Consider the following 22,998-nt stretch of genomic DNA (forward strand, 5'->3'; position numbering starts at 1 on the left):
GCTTTCCAGCCACTCTTCCCCAAGCCTGTAGCATTGCATGGGGTTGTTGTGGCCCAAGTGCAGGACCCAGCACTGAGCCTTGTTGAACCTCATACAATTGGCCTCAGCCCATGGATCCAGCCTGTCCAGATCCCTCTGCAGAGCCTTCCTACCCTCAAGCAGATCAACACTCCCGCACAACTTGGTGTCATCTGCAAACTGACTGAGGGTGCACTCGATCCCTTTGTCCAGATCATTGATAAAGATATTAAACAGAACTGGCCCCAACACAGAGCCCTGGGGAACACCACTTGTGACCGGCCGCCAGCTGGAGTACACTCCAGTCACCACCACTCTTTGGGCCTGGCCATCCAGCCAGTTCTTTACCCAGCGAAGACTACACCTGTCCAAGCCATGAGCAGCCAGTTTCTCCAGGAGAATGCTGTGGGAAACCATGTCAAAGGCTTTACTGAAGTCTAGATAGACAACATCCACAGCCTTTCCCTCATCCACTAGGCGGGTCACCTTGCTGTAGAAGGAGATCAGGTTGGTCAAGCAGGACCTGCCTTTCCTGAACCCATGCTGGCTGGGCTTGATCCCTTGGTTATCCTCTACATGCCGTGTGATGGCACTCAAGATGATCTGCTCCATCAGCTTCCCCGGTACCGAGGTCAGGCGGACAGGCCTGTAGTTCCCCGGGTCCTCCTTCCGGCCCTTCTTGTAGATGGACGTCTCATTTGCTACTCTCCAGTCAACTGGGACCTCCCCAGTTAGCCAGGACTGCTGGTAAATGATGGAAAGGGGCTTGGTGAGCACTTCTGCCAGTTCCTTCAGTACTCTCGGGTGGATCTCATCAGGCCCCATAGACTTGTGAGTGTCTAAGTGGTGCAGCAGGTCACTAACCATTTCCCCCTGGATTATGGGGGCTCCATTCTGGTCCCCATCCCTGTCTTCCAACTCCAGGAGCTGGGTACCCAGAGAACAATTGGCCCTGCTATTAAAGACTGAGGCAAAGAAGGCATTAAGTACCTCAGCCTTTTCCTCATCCTTGGTCACTGTGTTCCCTCCCCCGTCTAATAGAGGCTGGAGATTCTCCTTAGCTCTCCTTTTGCTGCTAATGTATTTGAAGAAGTATTTTTTGTTGTCTTTTACGGCAGTAGCCAGATTGAGCTCTAGCTCAGCTTTGGCCCTTCTAATTTTCTCCCTGCACAACCTCACTACACCTTTGTAGTCCTCCTGAGTTGCCTGCCCCTTCTTCCAGAGGTCATAGACTCTCCTCTTTTTCCTGAGTTCGAGCCAGAGCTCTCTATTCAGCCAGGCCAGTCTTCTTCCCCGCCGGCTCGTCTTTCGACACCTGGGCACAGCCTGCTCTTGTGCCTTTAGGACTTCCTCCTTGAAGAATGTCCAGCCTTCCTGGACTCCTTTGCCCTTTAGGGCTGCCTCCCAGGGGACTCTGTCGACCAGTCTCCTAAACAGGCCAATGTCTGCCCTCCGGAAGTCTAAGGTGGCAGTTCTGCTGCCCCCCCTCCTCACTTCTCCAAGAATCAAAAACTCTATCATTTCGTGATCACTCTGCCCAAGATGGCCTCCAACCATCACGTGGCTCACAAGTCCTTCTCTGTTCGTGAACAAGAGGTCCAGCGGGGCACCTTCCCTAGGTGGCTCCCTCACCAGCTGTGTCAGGAAGTTATCTGCCACACACTCCGGGAACCTCCTAGACTGTTTCCTCTCTGCTGTATTGTATTTCCAGCAGACATCCGGTAGGTTGAAGTCCCCCACAAGAACAAGGGCTAGCGATCGTGAGGCTTCTCCCAGCTGCTTATAGAATAGTTCGTCTGCCTCCTCATCCTGGTTGGGTGGTCTGTAACAGACTCCCACCACAATATCTGCCTTGTTGGCCTTCCCCCTGATCCTTACCCATAGACACTCCACCCTATCATCACCATCATCGAGCTCTAAACTATCCAGACACTCCCTGACGTATAGGGCTACCCCACCACCTCTCCTGCCTCGCCTATCCCTCCTGAAGAGTTTATAGCCATCCATCGCTGCACTCCAGTTGTGCGAGTCATCCCACCATGTTTCCGTGATGGCAACCATATCATAGTTTTCCTGATGTACAATGGCTTCCAGCTCCTCCTGCTTGTTGCCCATGCTGCGTGCATTGGTGTAGAGGCACTTCAGCTGGGCTGTCGTCCATGTCTCCTTCATAGAAGAACATCCCTTATGTGCTTTGAGGCGTTTCACTGGCATTTCCCTCTTGGCTCCTATTGCCTCAGTATCCCCTAGCTCAACTCTGTTCAACTTCGGCTGTGCCCCAGCGTACCCTGCACATCTCAGAGACACAGGCCGAGTGCCCTCGCTGGCACCCGCTCCCTCTAACCGTGGCACGTCGTCCCTCAGCTTCCCTTGGGAAGCCTGATATTACTCCCCTTCCCCTTCAAGTCTAGTTTAAAGCTCTGTCAATGAGCCCCGCAAGTGCCTGAGCAAAGATTCTCTTTCCCCTTTGAGAAAGATGAATCCCATCAGACGCCAGCAAACCTGGTGCTGTGTAGGCCATCCCATTGTCAAAAAACCCAAATCCGTGGCAATGACACCAGCCACGGAGCCATGAGTTGATAGATTGGGTGCCTCTGTTCCTTCTAGTGTCACTGCCCACAACTGGAAGGAGAGAGGAGAAAATAACCTGTGCTCCAGAGTCCCTTACTAGCCGTCCCAAGGCCCCGAAGTCTCTTTTGATTGCCCTAGGACTTCGTGTTGCAGCTTCATCGCCCCCCCACATGGAAGAGCAGTAGAGGGTAATAGTCCGAGGGCCGTACCAGGCTAGGGAGTATCCTTGTGATATCCTTCACCCGGGCCCCAGGGAGGCAGCAGACTTCCCTAAGAGGAGGGTCCGTCTGGCATATCGGACCCTCGGTTCCCCTCAGAAGGGAGTCGCCCACAACTATAACCCATCTTCTCTTCCTTGTGGAGGTGGTGTTGATACGAGAGGTACGTTCTTCTGACCTGGGCGACACCTCTGGTGTAGATGGACTGTCATCCCCATCCTCCATTGACTGGCCTTCCACCTCCAGGGCCTCATACCTGTTGTACAGAGACACCTGGGGAGGCGAGGAGGGCAGGGAGGGCCTTCACCTGCCACCACGAGCGTGGACTTGCCTCTGTTCATTCTTTTCCTTTGAGCTGCTGCCTTCAGCCCGGTGGGAGGGGATACAGGATCCCCTTGACTGTGGGTTCTTACTGGTGGCTGTTGCTGCTCCTGTTCCTGTCTCGGGGGGGGCAGATCATGGCACCACCAGTGTGGTGGCACCATCCCATTGTGGGGGGAGTGAGCGAGTGGCTGGGTGGTGCTTAGTTGCTGGCTGGGGTTAAACCACAACGTTATGTAGACCTGCTGTAACTCAAATTCTTACTGGGGGGATAGTCTTTTTTACGCACTTGACAGTTTCCTTTAATTCCAGTTGATTAAGGCTGTAGTACTATGATGAACTAAATAGTAATTTAAATGAAGGTTCTTGTAAAAGAAATGTTTTGAAAGATGGTCTGTTTCTTGTGATTTATTCATGGCATTCAAATTTGCTCAACATTTTAAAAAAATAAATCCTATGAGTAGGTTTTGACTACAATGTATTCTAATTTGTGGTTATTACGCTGTTTGTAAATTTATTACAACTTTGGACTGCAGATATATGGGTTACCAGCAGGGAGTCTCAGTGTGTTTTGTATGACTGTTCAAGGACACAGTGTTGAACTCAGAAAAGACTACATAAGGAAAAGACACAGTTCCTTCTGACTCCTATATGAGAGGAACAGAAACTGGTCAGTTTGCACACTGGAATGAGCCAGACCCTAGACCTGGCAGTTATAGAATAAGTCTGAAAACTCCTCTTGTTCACTTGTGTAAGTTCATGTCCATTTATGAGATGAATTATGTCCATTTATGAGTGAATACATATAACTTACAGTAGCTCACTTCATTTGGTTTTCCTTGAAAATACTCCAGATGGTGGCTCGCTAAAACATATAAAATACCATACTGTTTCTTTTTTTCAGGTTATAGTAACTTTTTAAAAAAACCTTACTCTGTTTTTAAAGAAATACTTTTCATTATTCTTGAATTAGAGATGAATAATAATTTTATTGGGCTTTTGCAGATTGTTCAGAGTTTGTTAGATTTTAGTTGCAGAAGGAAATAAGACATTTGTCAGTTTTGTAAGTAATCTTGTGATTAACCTTAAGTGTATGGCTGAATAACACTAGAGATTTACCTAAGGAGTTCTTTATTTGAATGTAATTTTTTTACTAGGATAAATCTCATGTGTATATTCTCAGAACTGTGTAGTGTTGCTTTTAGCTTTCCAACATTTCAAGTGATTAGAATAAAATCGTATCAAAAGAAAAGATAGGCATAGAAACTCAATTGTCTTCTTCATGGAACTGCAGTAATTCTGTTAAAAGTTTGCCTTACAGAAATGATTATTTCAATTTTCACTAATTTGGCTGTTGTTAATTCATACCAACCTTTCACTGTTGTTAAAGCATACATACAAAGCTCTTTTCAGTATTGGTATTAACTTGATTTAAACTTGCGCAGGTGTATTGGGTTTGCGTGGCAAGGGTTTGGTAGCAGGGGGGCTACAGGGGTGGCTTCTGTGAGAAGCTGCTAGAAGCTTCCCCTATGTCCAATAGCACCAATGCCAGCCAGCTCCAAGATGGACTCACTGCTGGCCAAGGCTGAGCCAATCAGCGACAGTGGTAGCGCCTCTGTGAGAACAGATTTAAGAAGGGGGAAAAACCTGCAGCTGGAAGAGAGAAGTGAGAATATGTGAGGGAACCAACTCTGCAGACACCAAGGTCAGTGAAGAAGGAGGGGGAGGAGGTGCTCCAGAGCAGAGATTTCCCTGCAGCTGTGGTACAGACCATGGTGAAGCAGGCTGTCCCCCTGCAGCCCGTGGAGGTTAGCGGTGGAGCAGATATCCACCTGCAGCCCATGGAGGACCCCATGCTGGAGCAGGTGGATGCACCCAAAGGAGGCTGTGACCCCGTGGAAAACTCACACTGGATCAGGCTCCTGGCAGGACCTGTGGACCCGTGGAAAGGACCCACGCTGGAGCAGGTAATGAAGAACTGCAGCCTGTGGGAAGGACCCATGTTGAAGAAGTTCATGGAGGACTGTCTCTCATGGGAGGGACCCCATGCTGGAGTAGGGGAAGAGTGTGAGGAGTCCTCCCCCTGAGGAGGAAGGAGCAGCAGAGACAACGTGTGATGAACTGACCGCAACCCCCATTCCCTGTCCCCCTATGTTGCTCAAGGGGAGGAGGTAGAGAAATGGGGAGTGAAGTTGAGCCCGGGAAGAAGGGAGGGGTGGGGGGAAGGTGTTTTAAGATTTGGTTTTATTTCTCATTATCCTACTCTGATGTGATTGGTAATAAATTAAATTAATTTCCCCAAGTCGAGTCTGTTTTGCCCGTGACGGTAACTGGTGGGTGATCTCTCCCTGTCCTTATCTTGACCCATGAGCCTTTTGTTATATTTTCCCTCCCCTGTCCAGCTGAGGAGGGGGAGTGACAGAGCGGCTTGGTGGGCACCTGGCATCCAGCCAGGGTCAACCCAGCACAGCAGGCTAGATCTTTTCACTTATGACTGTATGTTACCTAGAATTTTAAATACCCCACAACTGATTTTGAAAAGATTCTGAATACCCCTCAGTCCCTCTTAATTGCATATACTCATTGCCATTCTAGATAAGGCTCTGAAACAATGTGTGATTAACATCATCTTTGTTTTTTATCATAATGCCGTTACCACTTTATTCGGACTTATTTGGAACATACACTTAAGGCAACAATCTGTCAATTTATCAGCAGTACGTTGAGCGTGTCTGCAGAACTGCATTAAAGTTTATAGTAACAGAAATGCCAACATTAATGCATTGCCTAAAAGTGAAAGAAAATTTTGAAAATGAGAAAGAGTTTAAAAGTTATTCTCTCTCCTGAGCAGTGACCTAAAAAAATACCCTGTGTTTTAAGACATAACTAACTCCTTGTTTATATCATTCCAAAATATCAGTTGACTTCTATGTAAAACAAAGGAGGAAGAGGAAATGGATAATATAATGTTCTTTATTTGGATGTTTTCTTATCACAAATGCGATAGGTAGTGCTGTATGAATAAGCAAGAGAGCTCAGTGATATTAAATGTTCCAGCAACAGCTGTTCTATGTCCCTACTCTCATATGTTTTTTCCTTTTACAAGTAGAGTCGCAGCCAAACTTGAAATTTAGCAGTCCTGAACTTTGTGATTTGTTGTTGCAGCTAGGGCTGTGGTTGCTTAACAGCTGGTTTACTGTAGAAAATTCCTCTCACAAGTCTTCCCTCTCTCACCCTCTAGTAAGTTAAGTTAATGTTCATACTCTTTAAAAGGTATCTTGGACAATATTGACTGCCATCACCAAGTGACCTCTGTAATAAGTTATTTAGGGATAAATTGTGCTTTAGTGTAGATCTATCTCCAGTTAAATAGATGGAGTTATTTCAGTGAAGTAGCTTCAAATCTTCAGAAATAAAATTTTGCATTTAAGGTACAATTTAATCCTTAGACTTTTGTCAAATATATGTTTCAAATCTGAAGCTACTCTGCTCCATGGGATAAGTTGTTAAATGTTTGTTTTTATCATATACTATTGCCTAGTAAATGTTCTCTCATTAATGAAAAAGAAAGAGACAGATTTCTGCCCTAGACACTTGTGGTATGAATTAGAATAAGTGATGACCACAGAGAGTGTTCAGAAAGGAAAAGTGAATACATTCTTAAAGTCCTTTTCAGGTTAAAAACTATTAACTCTTTGACAATGGTAGCTTAACTACCTCTTTTAATGGAATAGTTGACAATAAGCTTGATTAAATTTGCAAATATGATTTGTAGTTTTATGCACACAAAATATAATTTGTGAAGGACAAGTGGTGCAGATAGTTTTGCATAACTCCCATCTAATGTTGGCAAGCATTGCCATTTAGAAGTTTTCTCTCCTTTATGGAGAGAAATCCATTATGTCCTAGATACTACTATAGAGATTTAGGCTTTGTGGGTGCTTTTGAAATTTGATATGTCTTAGTGAAGTGTTCCGTTTCAGGATCACTTTCATCCCAACTACCTTTCACTTTTTGTATGTTAATCAATACCATCCTATTAACCAGGTTTACATCTAGAATAGCTGCTGTCTCGTCTCCTTCCCATTACCTACCTTGTTTCTATGTCTGTGTAGGTGTCAGCTATCGGTATATGACTTCTCCTTCATGACCATTGCTTTCTGGCAAGTGTTCCTTTAGTTAGGTCCAGAACTGCATAAAGACAGAAAAGAGATTTGAGCAAGGTCTGGAATAGTACTGCTGAAGATGGCCAGCAGTCAGTTTTCCTGCCCACAGAGCAATCAGTTGCTCTTCCTCCCACGATGCCATTCTGCTTGTCTTGAATTGGCAAGCTCCCTTCAGTCTAGATGATTCTGTTTTCATTCATTTGATGAGGTCTGTGCCCCATAAGCTTTAGAGCCAAGTCACCTACTGCAGTTCACATACTTGCTCCTTAGAATTTTTCCAGGGTAGTAGGTTCTCAGGAGAGGGTGAGATTTGGTATCTCCAGCTGTATTGGATCTGGCTGGGATGGAGTTAATTTTGCCCATAGCAGCCCTCATAGTGCTGTGCTTTGTATTTGTAGCTAGAAAGGTGTTGATAACACACCAGTGTTTTGGCTACTGCTGAGTAGTGCTGGCACAGCATCAAGGCTGCCTCTCCAACATCCCCCCCTCACCCCAGTAGGCTGGGGGTGGGCAAGATCTTGGGAGGGGACATAGCCAGAACAGCTGACACAAACTGACCAAAAGGATATTCCATGCCATATGATGTCTGCTCAGCAATAAAAGCTAAGAGTGTGAGGAGGGAGTGGCAGAGACAACATGTGATGAACTGACCGCAACCCCCATTCCCTGTCCCCCTGTGCCGCTCAGGGGGAGGAGGTAGAGAAATCGGGAGTGAAGTTGAGTCTGGGAAGAAGGGAGGGGTGGGGTGAAGGTGTTTTAAGATTTGGTTTTATTTCTCATTACTCTACCCTGACTTTTGATTGGCAATAAATTAAATTAATTTCCCTGAGTCGAGTCTGTTTTGCCCGTGACGGTAATTGGTGAGTGATCTCTCCCTGTCCTTATCTCAACCCATGAGCCTTTTGTTGTATTTTTCTCCCCCTGTCCAGCTGAGGAGGGGGAGTGACAGAGCGGCTTGGTGGGTACCCCCGTCCAGCCAAGGTCAACCTACCACAGTCCTTTTTGGCGCCCAACATGGGGCATGAGGAATTCAGACTCGACTCGGGGAAATTAGTAGTAGTCTTTTCAAAGATGTATGGTTTCACTGGATGATGGTTGGTCTGGAAATGCTTTCAGTTCAGAAAATTCTGTTTAAGGCTGATAAATCCCATTTTGCAAGTGGGATAGAATATCATGGACATTTTGTATGGCTTTTTGTGAGAGAAACTTCTCTTGTTTATTTAATCAAACTTTTTATATTTTTTTGTATAGTATCCATTAGTAAGTTACAAGCAGTAAATTACAATCCAAAATCTGTTGAAAATTTTTCCATTAATTCCAGTGAGTTTTGTTTTGGACTTAAAGAACTGATCTTGTAAATACATGTGTCATGTTTGGCATATATCAGCTGGACTGGCTAACAGTAAGAGATCTTAAAACCGGTAATCTGAAGTAATAAAAACAACATGTTTCTGATGCTGTTTCATAAGATTTTAATATTGCCTCAAAGCTTTTATATTTTTATAAATTAATTAAAGCATATTTTATCAGAGAAAGCATGAATCTATTTCTAGTAAAACCTGAACACTGAGTATTAGTCATTGATAATGAAAGCAGATTGGTTAGTAAACTGGGTGAAGACAGCAGCATTGGACCCATTGGGTCAAAATTGGACCCATTTCCTGAAAGTTATTTAAAGTTAATTGTATATAAGCTCTTAGTATGAAGCTACAGAAGAACAGATACACCTCTTTTAAAAATGTGTACACACACAGAGCATTAACTTTTACTAATTACATTGTTAAATGATATGGTGTTAATATTTTGTTCAGCAATTACTGTAGCTGAGTTCTGTCTACTTCCAATGAAGCAGCCTAAAAAGGATGTTGAAAGACTGAATATGCTTTAGTTTATTGAATAGGATATTAAGAGACTTGGCAATAGTAAAGAAATATTGAAACAGAGATAAAATGTCTAACAGTTGAAATTTCTTTAAGTTGTTAAAGACATAAGTAGATCCAGTGATCAGAAGTTAGCAACGTTTGAATAGGAGAGAAAAAGTATTTCTTTGTCAACAGAGGGATTATGTGACTGTGGAACTGGTTATTAAGGAAGGAATGCAGTAAATTCTTTACCATTTGTAGCCTTCACATTGAAATTGGTGGATGAAATTTCTCTTTTAATCAGCAAACAAACCAGTGAGCTCAAAAAGCACCAGTTAATAAGCCTGAGATTGGAATGGGCATGCAGATTTCTTGGTGGTAAAAAACTCTGATCAACTCATACATGTGACTTAGTTACTTATGGATAAGGGTTTGGGGCTTGAGCTGTGAATGTCTGTTAAAGTTATTCACTTTTTGAGGCTAGGAAAAAGTCTATGCATAGTCCTACTGAGGGTGGCAGAACTGTCCATGTGGAACTTCTGGTGGGAAATGGATCTAATGGTTTTCTCTGTAGCACATTAATGATAAGATTTTTTTTTTAGTTGCATGTTATCTCTTCAAAATCAGTCTGCCTTCACAGTGTTGCCAACCAATTCCTTGTTGACTTTTTACCTGGTTTTTTTCCCCCTTGCTATCTCTGAATCATTCCCCAATAGATTGTTATACAGTCTCTTTATGGCAATAATGTTAATTTTTAAAGCTAATTTTATTGTTCAAGTATTTGCTAATAAAGCTTTATATTAAATGCATTTCTCTTGAGAGGGATTAGTTTGGATTTGTAAACCTTTCATGTCCTCCTTGAAATGTTTCCAGACCTGTGATTTGTGAAATCTTCTGTTTGCTACAACAGAAAACATATGGTTGATATTTTTCAGTTTAGCTCATTAATGGTAGCAGAAACTTCTGGGCAGCTAATCTCTACAATTAAGGTCTACATTCATTGGTGTCTACGTGATTTAGAACCTGCTGGCAAACATTTCAGTCTCCTGAGGTTGAACTTTTGGTGAGATAAGATGCAGATCTTCTTTTGTCATCATAAACTTACTAGACCATATACATTCCTCCCTTCAAAATAAATAATTTACTTATACTCATTTGTAGCTTCTTTCTGTTGTGTGCTTCACAGTGAATTAAATGGATAGTTAGCAGAATAACAGGTACTGAAGAGTTTCAGAGAAGAAAAAAAGTGTCTTCCCTTTTTTGGTGGTATGCACTTAAGCTTTAAAATTAATTATTCTTAGCATGTTTATTGTAAACCCCAGCAAATAATTTAACTTTAAACAGAGTTGTTTTGTGTTAAAATTTGGTTTAGAACTTTTTCAGGGAGTGTTTTTTTTAAAAAAAAACAAAATAACTTTATTTTTACATCCAAGATATAATAATTCTAAAAATTGATTTTATTCCATTTTATTCCTTGTCTATAAGTTGATGTTTCATCCCAGCATGTGTCTGTCCGCAGTATGAACTGCTTTTCCTTTGGAATTTTTTTTGTTAATTTTTTAAGTACACTGAGTGAGTGTATAGCGCTAATATAAAAATATATTTTTGTAGTTGTGTTTTCAGACCATTAAATCAAAATTGCCATTTAAATACAGTGTGGAATATATATTTCCAGTTCTTCCATGCAGAGAGTCTACCTCAGAGGACCAGAATGCACTCATACAGTCCACGGCCAGGGTTTGTTTGCTCTAGAAACTTTTCCAAGTAGACCAAGGATGTCTAGTACATTTTATGTAGCTTACATTTATTTACATGAAGGTTAGCCATCCAGTAACAACTCTCTCAGTGACTCTAGAATGGCTAATTTTTGAACGGAGGCCCCATGGATCTAGATTACATTAGTAGTCTCCTGAGCACTGTATGTGAAAAATAATAGCATTATAGTTGTTTCACAGGTTCTGATATTTTGGGGAACACTCTGTGCAGTTGTAAAGTAGCTGTTCCACATGCAAAGGTTACTAACTCCTATTTTTTTTTTATCCTCTGCTGAAGGTTAGCACCCTTATAACAGAACTGGTGGAATGAGTTATGTGAACATTACTGATCTGCTTCGGTAGAAAGTTAGTGGCTTGGTTTAAAGAGCCTCCTCATCAGCTAATGTTCGAATGAATGATTTTCCACTGAAACAGCCAGATGATAATGTCTTAGACAATGCCAAGTGGATTTTCAAGTAGATATATAATAACATCCATTTATTCAAAATACAAATAAACTAAATATTTAACAGGTTGCTTATTTGTTTCCTTGTTTCTGAGCCTTTAGTCTGCACTTCCTTAATATTAATATTTCAAGCTCTTTGCGGTTCTTTCAAGTGAAAGCTGAAATACAGTCTACCAATTTTAAGTGTTTAAGGTCTTGGGAAAATACAAAATATTGCAAGGCTTCCAAAAGCAGTACAGATGTGGTAGATCTGCCCACTTTGTTTGGAAATGCATATAATTATATGAAATATAACTTAAAAGTATTCCGTGCATAGTCAGTGCCATAATGTAGGAAGACTTTAAGGTAGTGAGCCCTACAAGCTTTATTTCCTGTAATGACTATTTGTGAATTGGCAGTTAACTTACTTAAATAAGGCACTATATTGGGTTTGCGTAGCAAGGTTTTGGTAGCAGGGGGGCTACAGGGGTGGCTTCTGTGAGAAGATGCCAGAAGCTTCCCCTATGTCCAATAGAGCCAATGCTAGCCGGCTCCAAGACGGACCCAACACTGGCCAAGGCTGAGCCAATCAGCAACGGTGGAAGAGCCTCTGGGATAACAGATTTAGAGAAGGGGAAAACCCTGCTGCACAACAGCAGCCGGCAGAGAGGAGTGAAAACATGTGAGAGAACCAGCTCTGCAGACACCAAGGTCAGTGAAGAAGGAGGGGGAGGAGGTGCTCCAGGCGCTGGAGCAGAGATTCCCCTGCAGCCCGTGGTGAAGACCATGGTGAGGCAGGCTGTCCCCCTGCAGCCCATGGAGGTCCATGGTGGAGCAGATATCCACCTGCAGCCCGTGGAGGACCCCATGCTGGAGCAGGTGGATGCACCCAAAGGAGGCTGTGACCCTGTGGGAAGCTCATGCTGGAGCAGGCTCCTGGCAGGACCTGTGACCCTGTGGAGAGAGGAGCCCACGCTGGAGCAGGTTTGCTGGCAGGACCTGTGACCCCATGGGGGACCCATGCTGGAGCAGTCTGTTCCTGAAGGACTGCACCCCGTGGAAAGGACATGTGGAAAGGACCCATGCTGGAGCAGTTTGTGAAGAACTGCAGCCCGGGGGGGGGAGGACCCACGCTGGAGAAGTTTGTGGAGGACTGTCTCTCATGGGAGGGTCCCCATGCTGGAGTAGGGGAAGAGTGTGAAGAGGAAGGAGCAGCAGAGACAATGTGTGATGAACTGACCGTAAACCCCATTCCCCGTTGCCCTGTGCCGCTCAGGGGGAGGAGGTAGAGAAATCAGGAGTGAAGTTGAGCCTGGGAAGAAGGGAGGGGTGGGGGGAAGGTGTTTTAAGATTTGGTTTTATTTCTCATTATCCTACTCTGATGTGATTGGTAATAAATTAAATTAATTTCCCCAAGTCAAGTCTGTTTTGCCTGTGACAGTAATTGGTGAGTGATCCTTCTCTGTTCTTATCTCAACCCACCAGCCTTTCATTATATTTTCCCTCCCCTGTCCGGCTGAGGAGGGGAGTGACAGAGCAGCTTGGTGGGCACCTGGCGTCCAGCCAGGGTCAAACCCACCACAGGCATTCTTAAACTATTGCAGGTAATATGACTTAGACTTAAATATCAAATGTATGACTAGTGCTACATTCATAAAATTCAAACCAGGAGGAAAGTTAGAGGTACATGAAGTAACAAAGTTTTACGGCTTCAAAGAAACCAGATGTTTGCACACATGTGCATGTGTGTGAGATTAAACACAGAGAGTAAGGAACTGATAGTCTGATACCTGGTCCCAAGGTAAAATAAGTCTTTGAATAATTTATTTTTTTATTCCTATGTCAGTTACAGAAATTTTAGGTCTCTCAGGTTTTACCTGTGTAAAATATACTTTTTCTTCCACATAAACCTGGTTTAACCAGTATTTGAGATACCTTGTGTACTACAGTGTTATTGAAATACTGTGCAGATTATCTAAAAACTTGTTCTCAAGAGTTGCATGAGGTAAAAATAAAGTAGAATTGACATTTATGAAAATCAAATTACACAGGAGGATATATCCACCTTATCTATCCTCACATAGTTGATGTTTTATTTTTTATTTCAGTCATAGGAATTCAGCTGTTTCCAATAATGAGGCTTAGGAATTACATGTGTCGATTATATTAAGTTCTGGTGACTTTTTTCTTTCTTCTGTCTCTGGAACAGTGCAAGTTCTCATCCTTTGGCATAGGAGCATGGTATTTGGCAGGAAGAGGGAGCATTGTGGTTGTGTAAGGATATAGTTCAGTTGCTTTTGTGAAAATCTCCTCTGATTAGTCAAAATTATAAGTCTTTGGAAAAATCACCTCTGGAGACTTGTTTGTAATACAGGAATGCCTTCATCAAGAAATTGCTCACATGTGTGTAGTAATTTGCACTGCACTGGCACAGTAGTTTGCTTTTTGTCTTGATACGTGTAAAGGTGTGAAGTCCACTCCAGATATGTGAGGATGACTTTTCCTAGACTAACTTATCCATTTATAGATATATGCAGTGCAGAGCTGATTAAGAAAGCACAGCAAATGAGCAGGCCTGGTTAAGAGGAGTTTGAATAATGACTGTGCTGGCCCTTGCTGAAAGCCGTATGTTTACAAAAGGGTTAGTAAAGCTATTTTCGTCTTTATAAACTATGTATTATATTAATATTTTTCTGAAGTTTTTCTTGATTAAAATGTTAGCTGCTGCAATAAAAAATGCAGTCATTTGTAAGAGCTTGCATTTGAGAGCTTTTTCAACTGACGTTTTTACTATATAACCTCATTTTTAAAGGGTTCAAACAGCTTCAGGTAAATTATCTATCATCTTAAGAACTAAAAATTTAAAACAAAAGAAAAAACTTCTTGCTGCAATGCAGAGAAAATGGGGAACCAAAGCATGCTAAATTGTGCCAATTCTTTTTCCTTATTTATTTAAGCAAGTCTTGCTATTATATTGTCTGTGGCTCTGTGGAAGTGAGTATGGCTTGTGCTTTGTCCCTAGACCCTGTGGAATGGTTTTAATTTTAAAATCCAGACGTGCTTACACATCAACACAGGAACAAAATTCTACTTTCCACATAGCATGGTTGAAGTGAAATTGATTAATCAAGTGGCTTTTACATTGCAGCTCATGTAAACACAAACTTTTGCTGACTGCCTTTTCAGTTAAGCATTGTGCTTTGATCTTCCAATTTCATTTTGAGATTCTGCCCCTAGTCTCAAATATTGATTCCAAGACTAGATCAGTTTCTTTTTCTGAAATGATTAAGTTTAGAATTGCATGTTATCTGCAGCTTCCAAGTTGATCGTATATGAAGTAGGGGAAGCTCATTCTGTTTGTCAGTGTAAGACAGAGAAACTCACACAGGAAAAAACAGGGAATCCACCCAGTGGTGATGGATCATAAATTAAGAATTTGTACTTCCTTCACAGTAGTTTGAAATACACATATATGCACATATATCTGGGGTGTGTATAAATGCAGTGACTCTAGTAAGAATGTGAAGTTGTTCATGTGCCAACATCAGAGGTGACATGAAATATACTACTTCTTTTTTCCCTCCATTTGTAAATGTAACTGATTTTGTAAACTTATTTTACAACTTATCAGCCTTTAGTGAATTCCTGTATCTGGTAAACATATACTTCTGACACTGACTTCTCTGCAACTACTATACATACTTTCAAACAAGATGGTCCAACTTTTTCAGTGGTAGGAACTGAATGGCAGCTTAGGAACGTCTATGCTGGGCTACGTAAAATCAGCAGTGGCTTGTGGGTCTAAACAACTGGTCATAGATATGTGCAAGAGGAGGTTTTGACATCTCATGCACTTCTAAAAGCTGTGTTATCTTTCCACAAAATTGAGGGTGCCAGGAGTGATGAGATTGTGTGAGGGGCCAAATTCAGCCTGGGACCACCAGTTTGGCCTGTTTGCATCTATTATTGAGGGCTCTTTTGCTTCAAGAGAAAACACATTTGGATTTTAAACATAACAATATACAAAAATTAAAAGTTGTATTTCAGAAATGGCTTATTTTTTAAGAGCTTCCTTAGCTGCATTTTGCCATAGTAGGAAGGAACTAAACATATAAAGCATCCTGAATTTGCTTTTCACTGACACAAGAAAAAAAAGAAATACAAATTTTGCTGATTCCCCAGGTAAAAAGGAAGGGTAGAGCTCGGCATTTACACTCATTTAAAGAATAGCTGATTTATTGAGGAGGCATCCTTGAGTTCTAGCTGGGGAAAAAAAAAAAAAAAGTTAGAATTTTCCTACTACTTGATTGACCTGTGTAGGAGCACTTTCAGCTGCAAGTTAAACCTTGATTGCTGTGGAGTATCCAAATAGGTGTGGGGATAGGTGCTTGTTAACTATGCAGATGAACTCATGAGTGCGGAAGGGAGTGGAGAAGGAAGACGTGTCGTTTGCAACTGTGACGGATACACTTGACCCCTAGCTGTATTTTGGTTCAGGCTGACTAAGGTTGATTATGCTATGTTAAAACCACTACTTAGAGGAGCCCCAGCAGTTCTTAAACCCTACTTAATTGCAAAACCGGATGAAATTAAAAGAGACACAGAACACAATGAGGAATTAGGTGATAATGATCCCCATAACCAACTCCCTACCTGGGCAGAATTAATGCACAACATTGTAAACGATGCCCGTGAAATGGGATGGGACAATCCGTTAGCTGAAAGATCGGACCCAAGACCCCAAGCAGGAGATCATTGAGTGCGACCAGTAAAACAAACACCCCCCCAGGAAACAGGAACTAGACCAAGGGAAAATACACCTAAAGACCCACGAGCAGAGTCTCGGGAGCGGAGAAATGAACTGTGGAGGAAAGCATTAGCACTAGGCATTCCCAGAGCCGTGATTCAGGGACAGCCTACTGGGATTATCCTGAGTCTAATTCAAGCGTTCCAGAAACGCGATGATGGCAAAAGGAGAGAGTGTACTCCAAATACTCTGGCACCATCGCCAGCTCCAAGAAAGAGCAATAACCCTTTCCTCCCCCTTAGGGATGGATTGCAAAGCATGAGGCCAAAATATGAGTAATGCCAGGACAGCAACTGGGCCTGCCTGTCCAGCAAGTGGAATTCTATCAATGGATAAATAATAATGGCCCATATATTTTGATTCCAGTTGGTCCTCGATGACAATTGATAAAATTCCTAATAGATACGGGAGCACAAATTTCAATATTAACACAACAGGATGCTGAGATGCTGGGTGTACAACTTGGACAGCAAAGAGTTAAAATTACCAGAGTGAATGGAGCAAGTGTTATATGCCAAACTGCGAAAGTTAATTTATGGCTCTCGGGCAAGAAGCGCATGTCGTCTACTCACTTTGCAGTTAAAGATCATAATGAAAATATTTTGGGTTTCGATGTTTTGAATGGACGAACCTGGTGCCTGCCAGATGGCAGTGTGTGGTCCCTTTGGTTCAAATGTTGACCCTAACCCTGATAGAAACTGGGAAGCTACAGTGCATGTACTCTGCGCAGCCCCTGCACTCCATGATTCAAAGATTACTAATGTACCGCAATATCCCATTTCTGCTGTGGCACAAAACAGAATTTCTGAGGTAATAGCAGACTTGGAAAAATGGCACATGATTTCCAGAACCCACTCCCCATACAATTCACCGGTCTGGCCAGTCTGAAAACCAGATGGGAGATGGCATCTGACAATTGATTATCAGCACTTAAATGCCAACACAGCTCCACTAACGGCTGCAGTACCCAATATTGCAACTTTAACAGCCACGCTACAAGCAGCCACACACTCATGGAAGGCAGCCCTAGATGTAAAGGATATGTTCTTTATGGTCCCCTTGCAGGAAGAAGATAAAGAGAAGTTTGCTTTCACTTGGGAGGGAATACAATACACCTTTCACAGACTCCCACAGGGGTATAAACATTCACCCACGATTGCTCATGCTGCGCTTGCTGAACTTTTACAGACAGTCTCACTCCCTCAAGATGTGAAACGGTACCAATATATAGATGATATTCTGATTGGAGGAACTTCCCCTGAAAAGGTGGGGGAAGCAGCAGCAGGAGCAGTGTGGCAAGCACTAAATAAAGCAGAAGTTGAGATTCCACCTGAGAAATGTTAGGGACCAAGTAGAGAAGTAAAGTTTTTAGGTACTTGGTGGATAGCAGGCAGTGCAGTGATTCTTCCAGACACCTTAAGAAAAATCGAAGAGCTGCAAATGCCCCAGTCTAGGAAAGAGATGAGAACAGTTGATGGGAACAAACAGTTGATGGGATCAAACAGTTGATGGGAACTTTAGGATATTGGAGGAAGCATGTACTTGGATTTTCTATCATTGCTCATCCATTATATTTGCTTTTATGGAAGGGCAAACCCTAGGAGTGGAAATTAGAACATAAGGAGGCGATAAAAACTCTGACTGAAGAATTAAAAACATATCAGTCACTGGGACCAGTACACCCTCGTGACCCTATTATAGCCGAATGAGATTTTACTGAACATGGTACTTACTGTAACCTGTTCCAAACTGGCTCCGAGGGACCAAAGAGACCTTTATTGTTTAGCTCAACTGCATTTAAAGAGACAGAATAGAGATACTCCGAATGGGAAAAGGGACTTTTTTATCTTTAATCCAAGCAGTTAAACAAGTTGAGAAAATACACCAGGGACAGCCTGTGCAAACCAGAGGACCATTTAATTTGTTAGAAGCAATCCTAAAGGGGACTGCTCCCCCAGAAGGAGTTGCACAAAAACCCACTGTCCAAAAATGGTATGCCTACCTAACAGGAGTTGCAGAGGAAATGAAATTAACTGAAGGACACACTAAAGCTTCCAAATTACAGATGGCTATAAATGCAGATCCATTAGCATTACAACAACCTTTTAAGCCCTCACCAATTTTGAATGCACCACCCCTCACTAAGGGTACACCAACAGAAAACATTTGGTTCATTTATGCCTCAGCAAAAAGGATAAATGGTAAATGGCAGTATAAGGCCACTGCATTAAACATTACCACTGGCAAACAAACAATAGAAGGTGAAGGAAGCACACAAGTAGGAGAATTAAGAGCAGTTGTTTTAGTGGCACAGAATGGAGCAAAAATCATATATGTAGACTCTTGTGCTGTGTGGGCTGGTGCCACACAATGGCTCTGTCAATGGGAAACCCTGAACTGGGAAGTAAACAGATCTTCAGTTTGGAGAACTCAAGATTGGCAACTATTACTAAATATAGCCAGAAAACCACCATTCAAGATGGGATGGGTGAAAGCTCATGCCAAGGACAATAAACCAGCCACAAACTGGAACCAAAAGGTAGATGAGTTGACTAAAATTAGGAGAATAAAAGTAGGGAACTCCTTAAATCCCGAGTGGTATTGGTTGGGGGAATGGCTGCATCAAAATTTAGGTCACACAGGTAAAGAAGCGCTTTGCTGCACAGAGCAAGGATTGGCCCCTAAATAGGAAAACTTGTGAAGTTATTCTTACAGAATGTCCTCAATGTAAATTAAAATTACAAACAAATCACCCTGCTAAAGCACCACCCCTATGTATCAATGAAGGAAAAACTTTGTGGTCTACATGACAAATTGATTATATCGGGCCATTCAAACCCTCTGGGGGGTATCGATATATCCTCACAGGAGTGGAAGTAGTCTCCAGCTTGCTTATAGCAACTAAGTGCCAGAAGGCCAATGGGAAAAATACAGTGCGAGGGCTATCGTTTTGGTTCTCAAGTCTACCTACTCCTGATGTCGTCCAAAGTGATAATGGCTCGCACTTCTCATGTAAGGAAGTGCAAGAATGGGCAAAACAAGAAGAATTTCAATGGGTATTCCACACTCCATATTATCCTCAATCAAATGGGGTGGTAGAAAGAGCTAATAGCTTATTGAAAAGGAGTCTTAAGCCACAAGAGGCCCAGTGGGATACTTGACTTTCCAAAGTACTTCATCAATTGAATAATCGGTATGGGCCCACCGGGAGCCCTGTGAGCCAAGCATTCTTTGCAAAAGCTGAGCTTGATATTCCACCTTCTGATGAAAGAAAATATCCGATAGCATTACAGCCAGGACAACCCATCTTGGTAAATTTACCACAAATTGGAACTGTACCTATGAAACTAACTAAACCTCATGGCCCACTTGCCTGGGAAGCTACTGATAGCAGTGGTGCAAAACATAGAATAAGTGCACAGTGGATTTTTCCTTCTTTCTAATGGGGTAACCTGTCTGGAAAACTCCACCGAGACCAGTCTATTTTACCTTTTTGATTTGCAGCCTCCTCCAAGATGAAAGTAAGATACATCATTCTACTGCTGTTGAAGATTTCGATAATACTTGCTTCCCCACGAATGCTCACCTGTCTCGACTTAACCATCAGTCAAGAAATAGCCATGATTGTATCAGTATAGATAAGCCACCTGTCTTGTTACTAACAGACAGTAATATAAACATGACTTGTAAAACACGACCACCTATTAATAAGGGATATATATGTTATGATTATTCACAATAACTCTTACATGCCATATAGAAAATGCTGTAACATAAGTCATTGCTCAATACATGACATAGTGAAGGGACATTATGATGTTGAAGTATCATGCAGATGGAACACTCTAAAGGGACGCAACATACTAGGAACAATATATCTCAGAATCACTAAACCTGTCATGACGACATTGGTGCCTACTTTGATTACTCCCCCAGTTTTACTAAGGAGTCTTACTGAAGATGCTGCACTAAGATGCTGCCTAAGTATGCAGTAATCAAGCAAATCCACAGGAGCTGGTAACCTCTGCCTTAACATGGACAGTGAAGCCCAACATATCCAAAACCCACCAGTGGGGCAGCAAGAACGAAGGTATCCACCTGACCATGCACACCAATCTTACCTTTTGCTTAAGTATTAGTAGTCCATATACAGGAATCTAGACTTGGATCGGAGAGACTAATACTTGCATTATAGATGGGGGCACTGCCCTACAATATGATCACGATACCACTGAAGGACCTATTAAGTTTGTCCTTTTACACAATTGCACACATGTAACAATACCAGATAAACCCAACAAGGGATAGCAATGCCTGCTGGAAATGGAGCTGTTGGGATTCATTATGGGACTTTGTGTGCCAATTAACTGTCGAGGTCATGGTTCACGTGCCACAGTGGGCAGTATGCAATTTAACATTTCCCTGATTCCTACTACCGCTACTACACCAACAGCTACCCCTACTGCCTATCAATCTACTCCCTACCCTATTACTCCCACAACCGACCAAATCTTATCCCCACAAATTTCCGAAATTGGACCTTACGCTATTAAATACACAGGCCAACAGTGAGTGTTCTTTAATCCATCGTGGTCCCTCAAACAAGTGGAACTATCAGTGCAAATTAATATATCTGCAATTAAACCTACTTGCTCACCGTTCTTGTCCTATGCAGGATGGTTAGTGTGGTTGCATGGACAAACCCTCACCTCTCCAAAACGAGCAAGGAGAGACGTGACTGGTATCTTAGGAACAGGATTAGGAGTATTAAACGGCATAGGTGCTGAAGTTTTAGCAAACAAAATAAGCTCAGTAACAAGTAATTTACACAAATTAGAACGTCCATTGTGATCTTCTCTATTGGCATTGGGAACTAATCAATGGCTCTTATCTGATATATTACCCCAATGGGAAAGAATTAATGAAAAAGACCACTAACTAATTGCAAACACACTAGGTGCAGCCCAAAGTAATGTCTCTCTCTCTTAGTTGTATTCAGGCTCAACTGTGGATACAATCTACTGTGGCAGCGATTGTAAGAGAAGATGAGGAGGGCACCTTACCCACTGAAATTTGAAAGGTAATTTGGGATAATGCAACTGAATTTGAAAGGGAATTCCAATCCTGGTGGCGTCTAGTCAATTTTACCTATGACCCTACCAGCAGTAAAGCCACAGCTTCTATTCTAACAATATGCAATGCTTCGGTATATACCATATACCCAATCATTGCGCTGGGATTAAATCACAATGGAACGGTACTCTATCCAATGCAACACAGAGTACAGGCCCAACAAAAGGGAGACAAATGGCAAACTGTTGATGACGACACATGTTGTGCGGGAACAACAAGGACTTATTTGTGAAAGCAATGCCATTAAAGCCCAAGACATTTGTCTTGACACTGAACAAAATGTTTGCCATTTTGAGATACATCCTGACGAAACCTCTGAAACTGTACTTGTGTATATTGGAAATTGATATGTTTGTATGAGAACCCTTTGTGATTTTATATTTGTAGGTAATATTACTGTAGATATAAGCAATCACTCAAATATCTGTATATGGAATTTTACTGAAATTATGGGATGCGACTTTAACTATTCAGCTCCTGTAGCATCACATCAATTACTACAATCTAACTACGCATTGTATCAAAATTTGTTACCTACCCCCATTGGAATGAATCTTACATTGGTAAGAGAGCTATTACAGCATGGTGATCTCTACCGATTGCTGAAACAAGTTCAAGAAAATGGACAAAGAACCCTGATTACCATTTATCATGATGCAAAAGAAATACACCATGTTCTGGAAAGAGTTAAAAAGGATGGAGAACATCATTGGTGGGATACCTTATTCGGATGGTCACTGACAGCAACAGGAACTTTGAATCTAATGCTTCATCTGCTTGTGATTTTATTAGCTCTAACATTATTATGCTTATTACTTATAATCATTCTGTATGTAAAGGTTTGGTACATGACGAAGCAAATACTCCTTGTTCATCATGTGAAATCACCCAATAATGCACAAAAATAATATGTAATTAATAGTAATATTTTACACTAAAAGCTGTTTGCTTACCATGGATCTGCAAGCGTGCCAACATGGTAAGTCAAATGTTTATAGTGTAGAGGCAAGAGGTGACCGTACCATCACTCTATGATGTGAAGTAAGTTGACTGTAGTCACGGGGTGGAGTGTGACGAATACACTTGACCCCTAGCTGTACTTGGGTTCAGGCTGACTAAGGAGCAACATGCCTCACGCCCTGTGGTGAGCCTGTGAGCTGGAAAGCTCCTCGCTCACGTACAAGGGAGTGAAGGTGCCTCAGAAAAATATTTCGAAAGGTGGTTTCAAAACCCAAAAATGCAAGATAACTAAAGTACAGAACAAGATACCAGAGCTAAACCGAAGACATCTATCTTGTCTATACTACTGACTAGCAGCCAACTACTTCACTCTATAAATATTACAATCAGGATGGACCCAATTTGAGCTCTCCCTGAATGGCAGCTGGACTGCACTCCAGGTGACTCTCCCCTTGAGTAGGGATGCCTCTCAAGGTTTGAGATTCTTTACTTGAGACTAAGAGATCCTTCCTTACCCAAGGTGGAGAGATCCCTTACCCATGACAGATCCTCGGTAAGTGACTGATAGCATGCTGAATTAATACTAATGAAACATTACTAATCCATGTAGCTACTCAATATTATTATAAACATTGTATAGATAATTCCATTAGACATAAACCGTTGTCCAAGTCTGAGACTAAGATTAGACCTAGCCACACCTAGGCTCCATAAGGAGTTTAGAAAGCAAGGGGGTCCACTCT

General features: G+C 42.2%; 1 protein-coding gene across 1 annotated transcript in view; it reads left to right on the top strand.

Moving 5' to 3' along the window:
- Positions 1-22,998, top strand: part of WDR70 (WD repeat domain 70) — a 161,688-nt gene that overhangs the window by 56,032 nt on the left and 82,658 nt on the right. Inside the window, 1 exon segment of the mRNA XM_072860900.1 lies at positions 11,989-12,013. Coding sequence (XP_072717001.1) covers positions 11,989-12,013 — 25 coding nt within the window.

This window comes from Ciconia boyciana, chromosome 4 (assembly GCF_034638445.1).
Source record: "Ciconia boyciana chromosome 4, ASM3463844v1, whole genome shotgun sequence".
Taxonomy (NCBI): Eukaryota; Metazoa; Chordata; class Aves; order Ciconiiformes; family Ciconiidae; genus Ciconia; species Ciconia boyciana.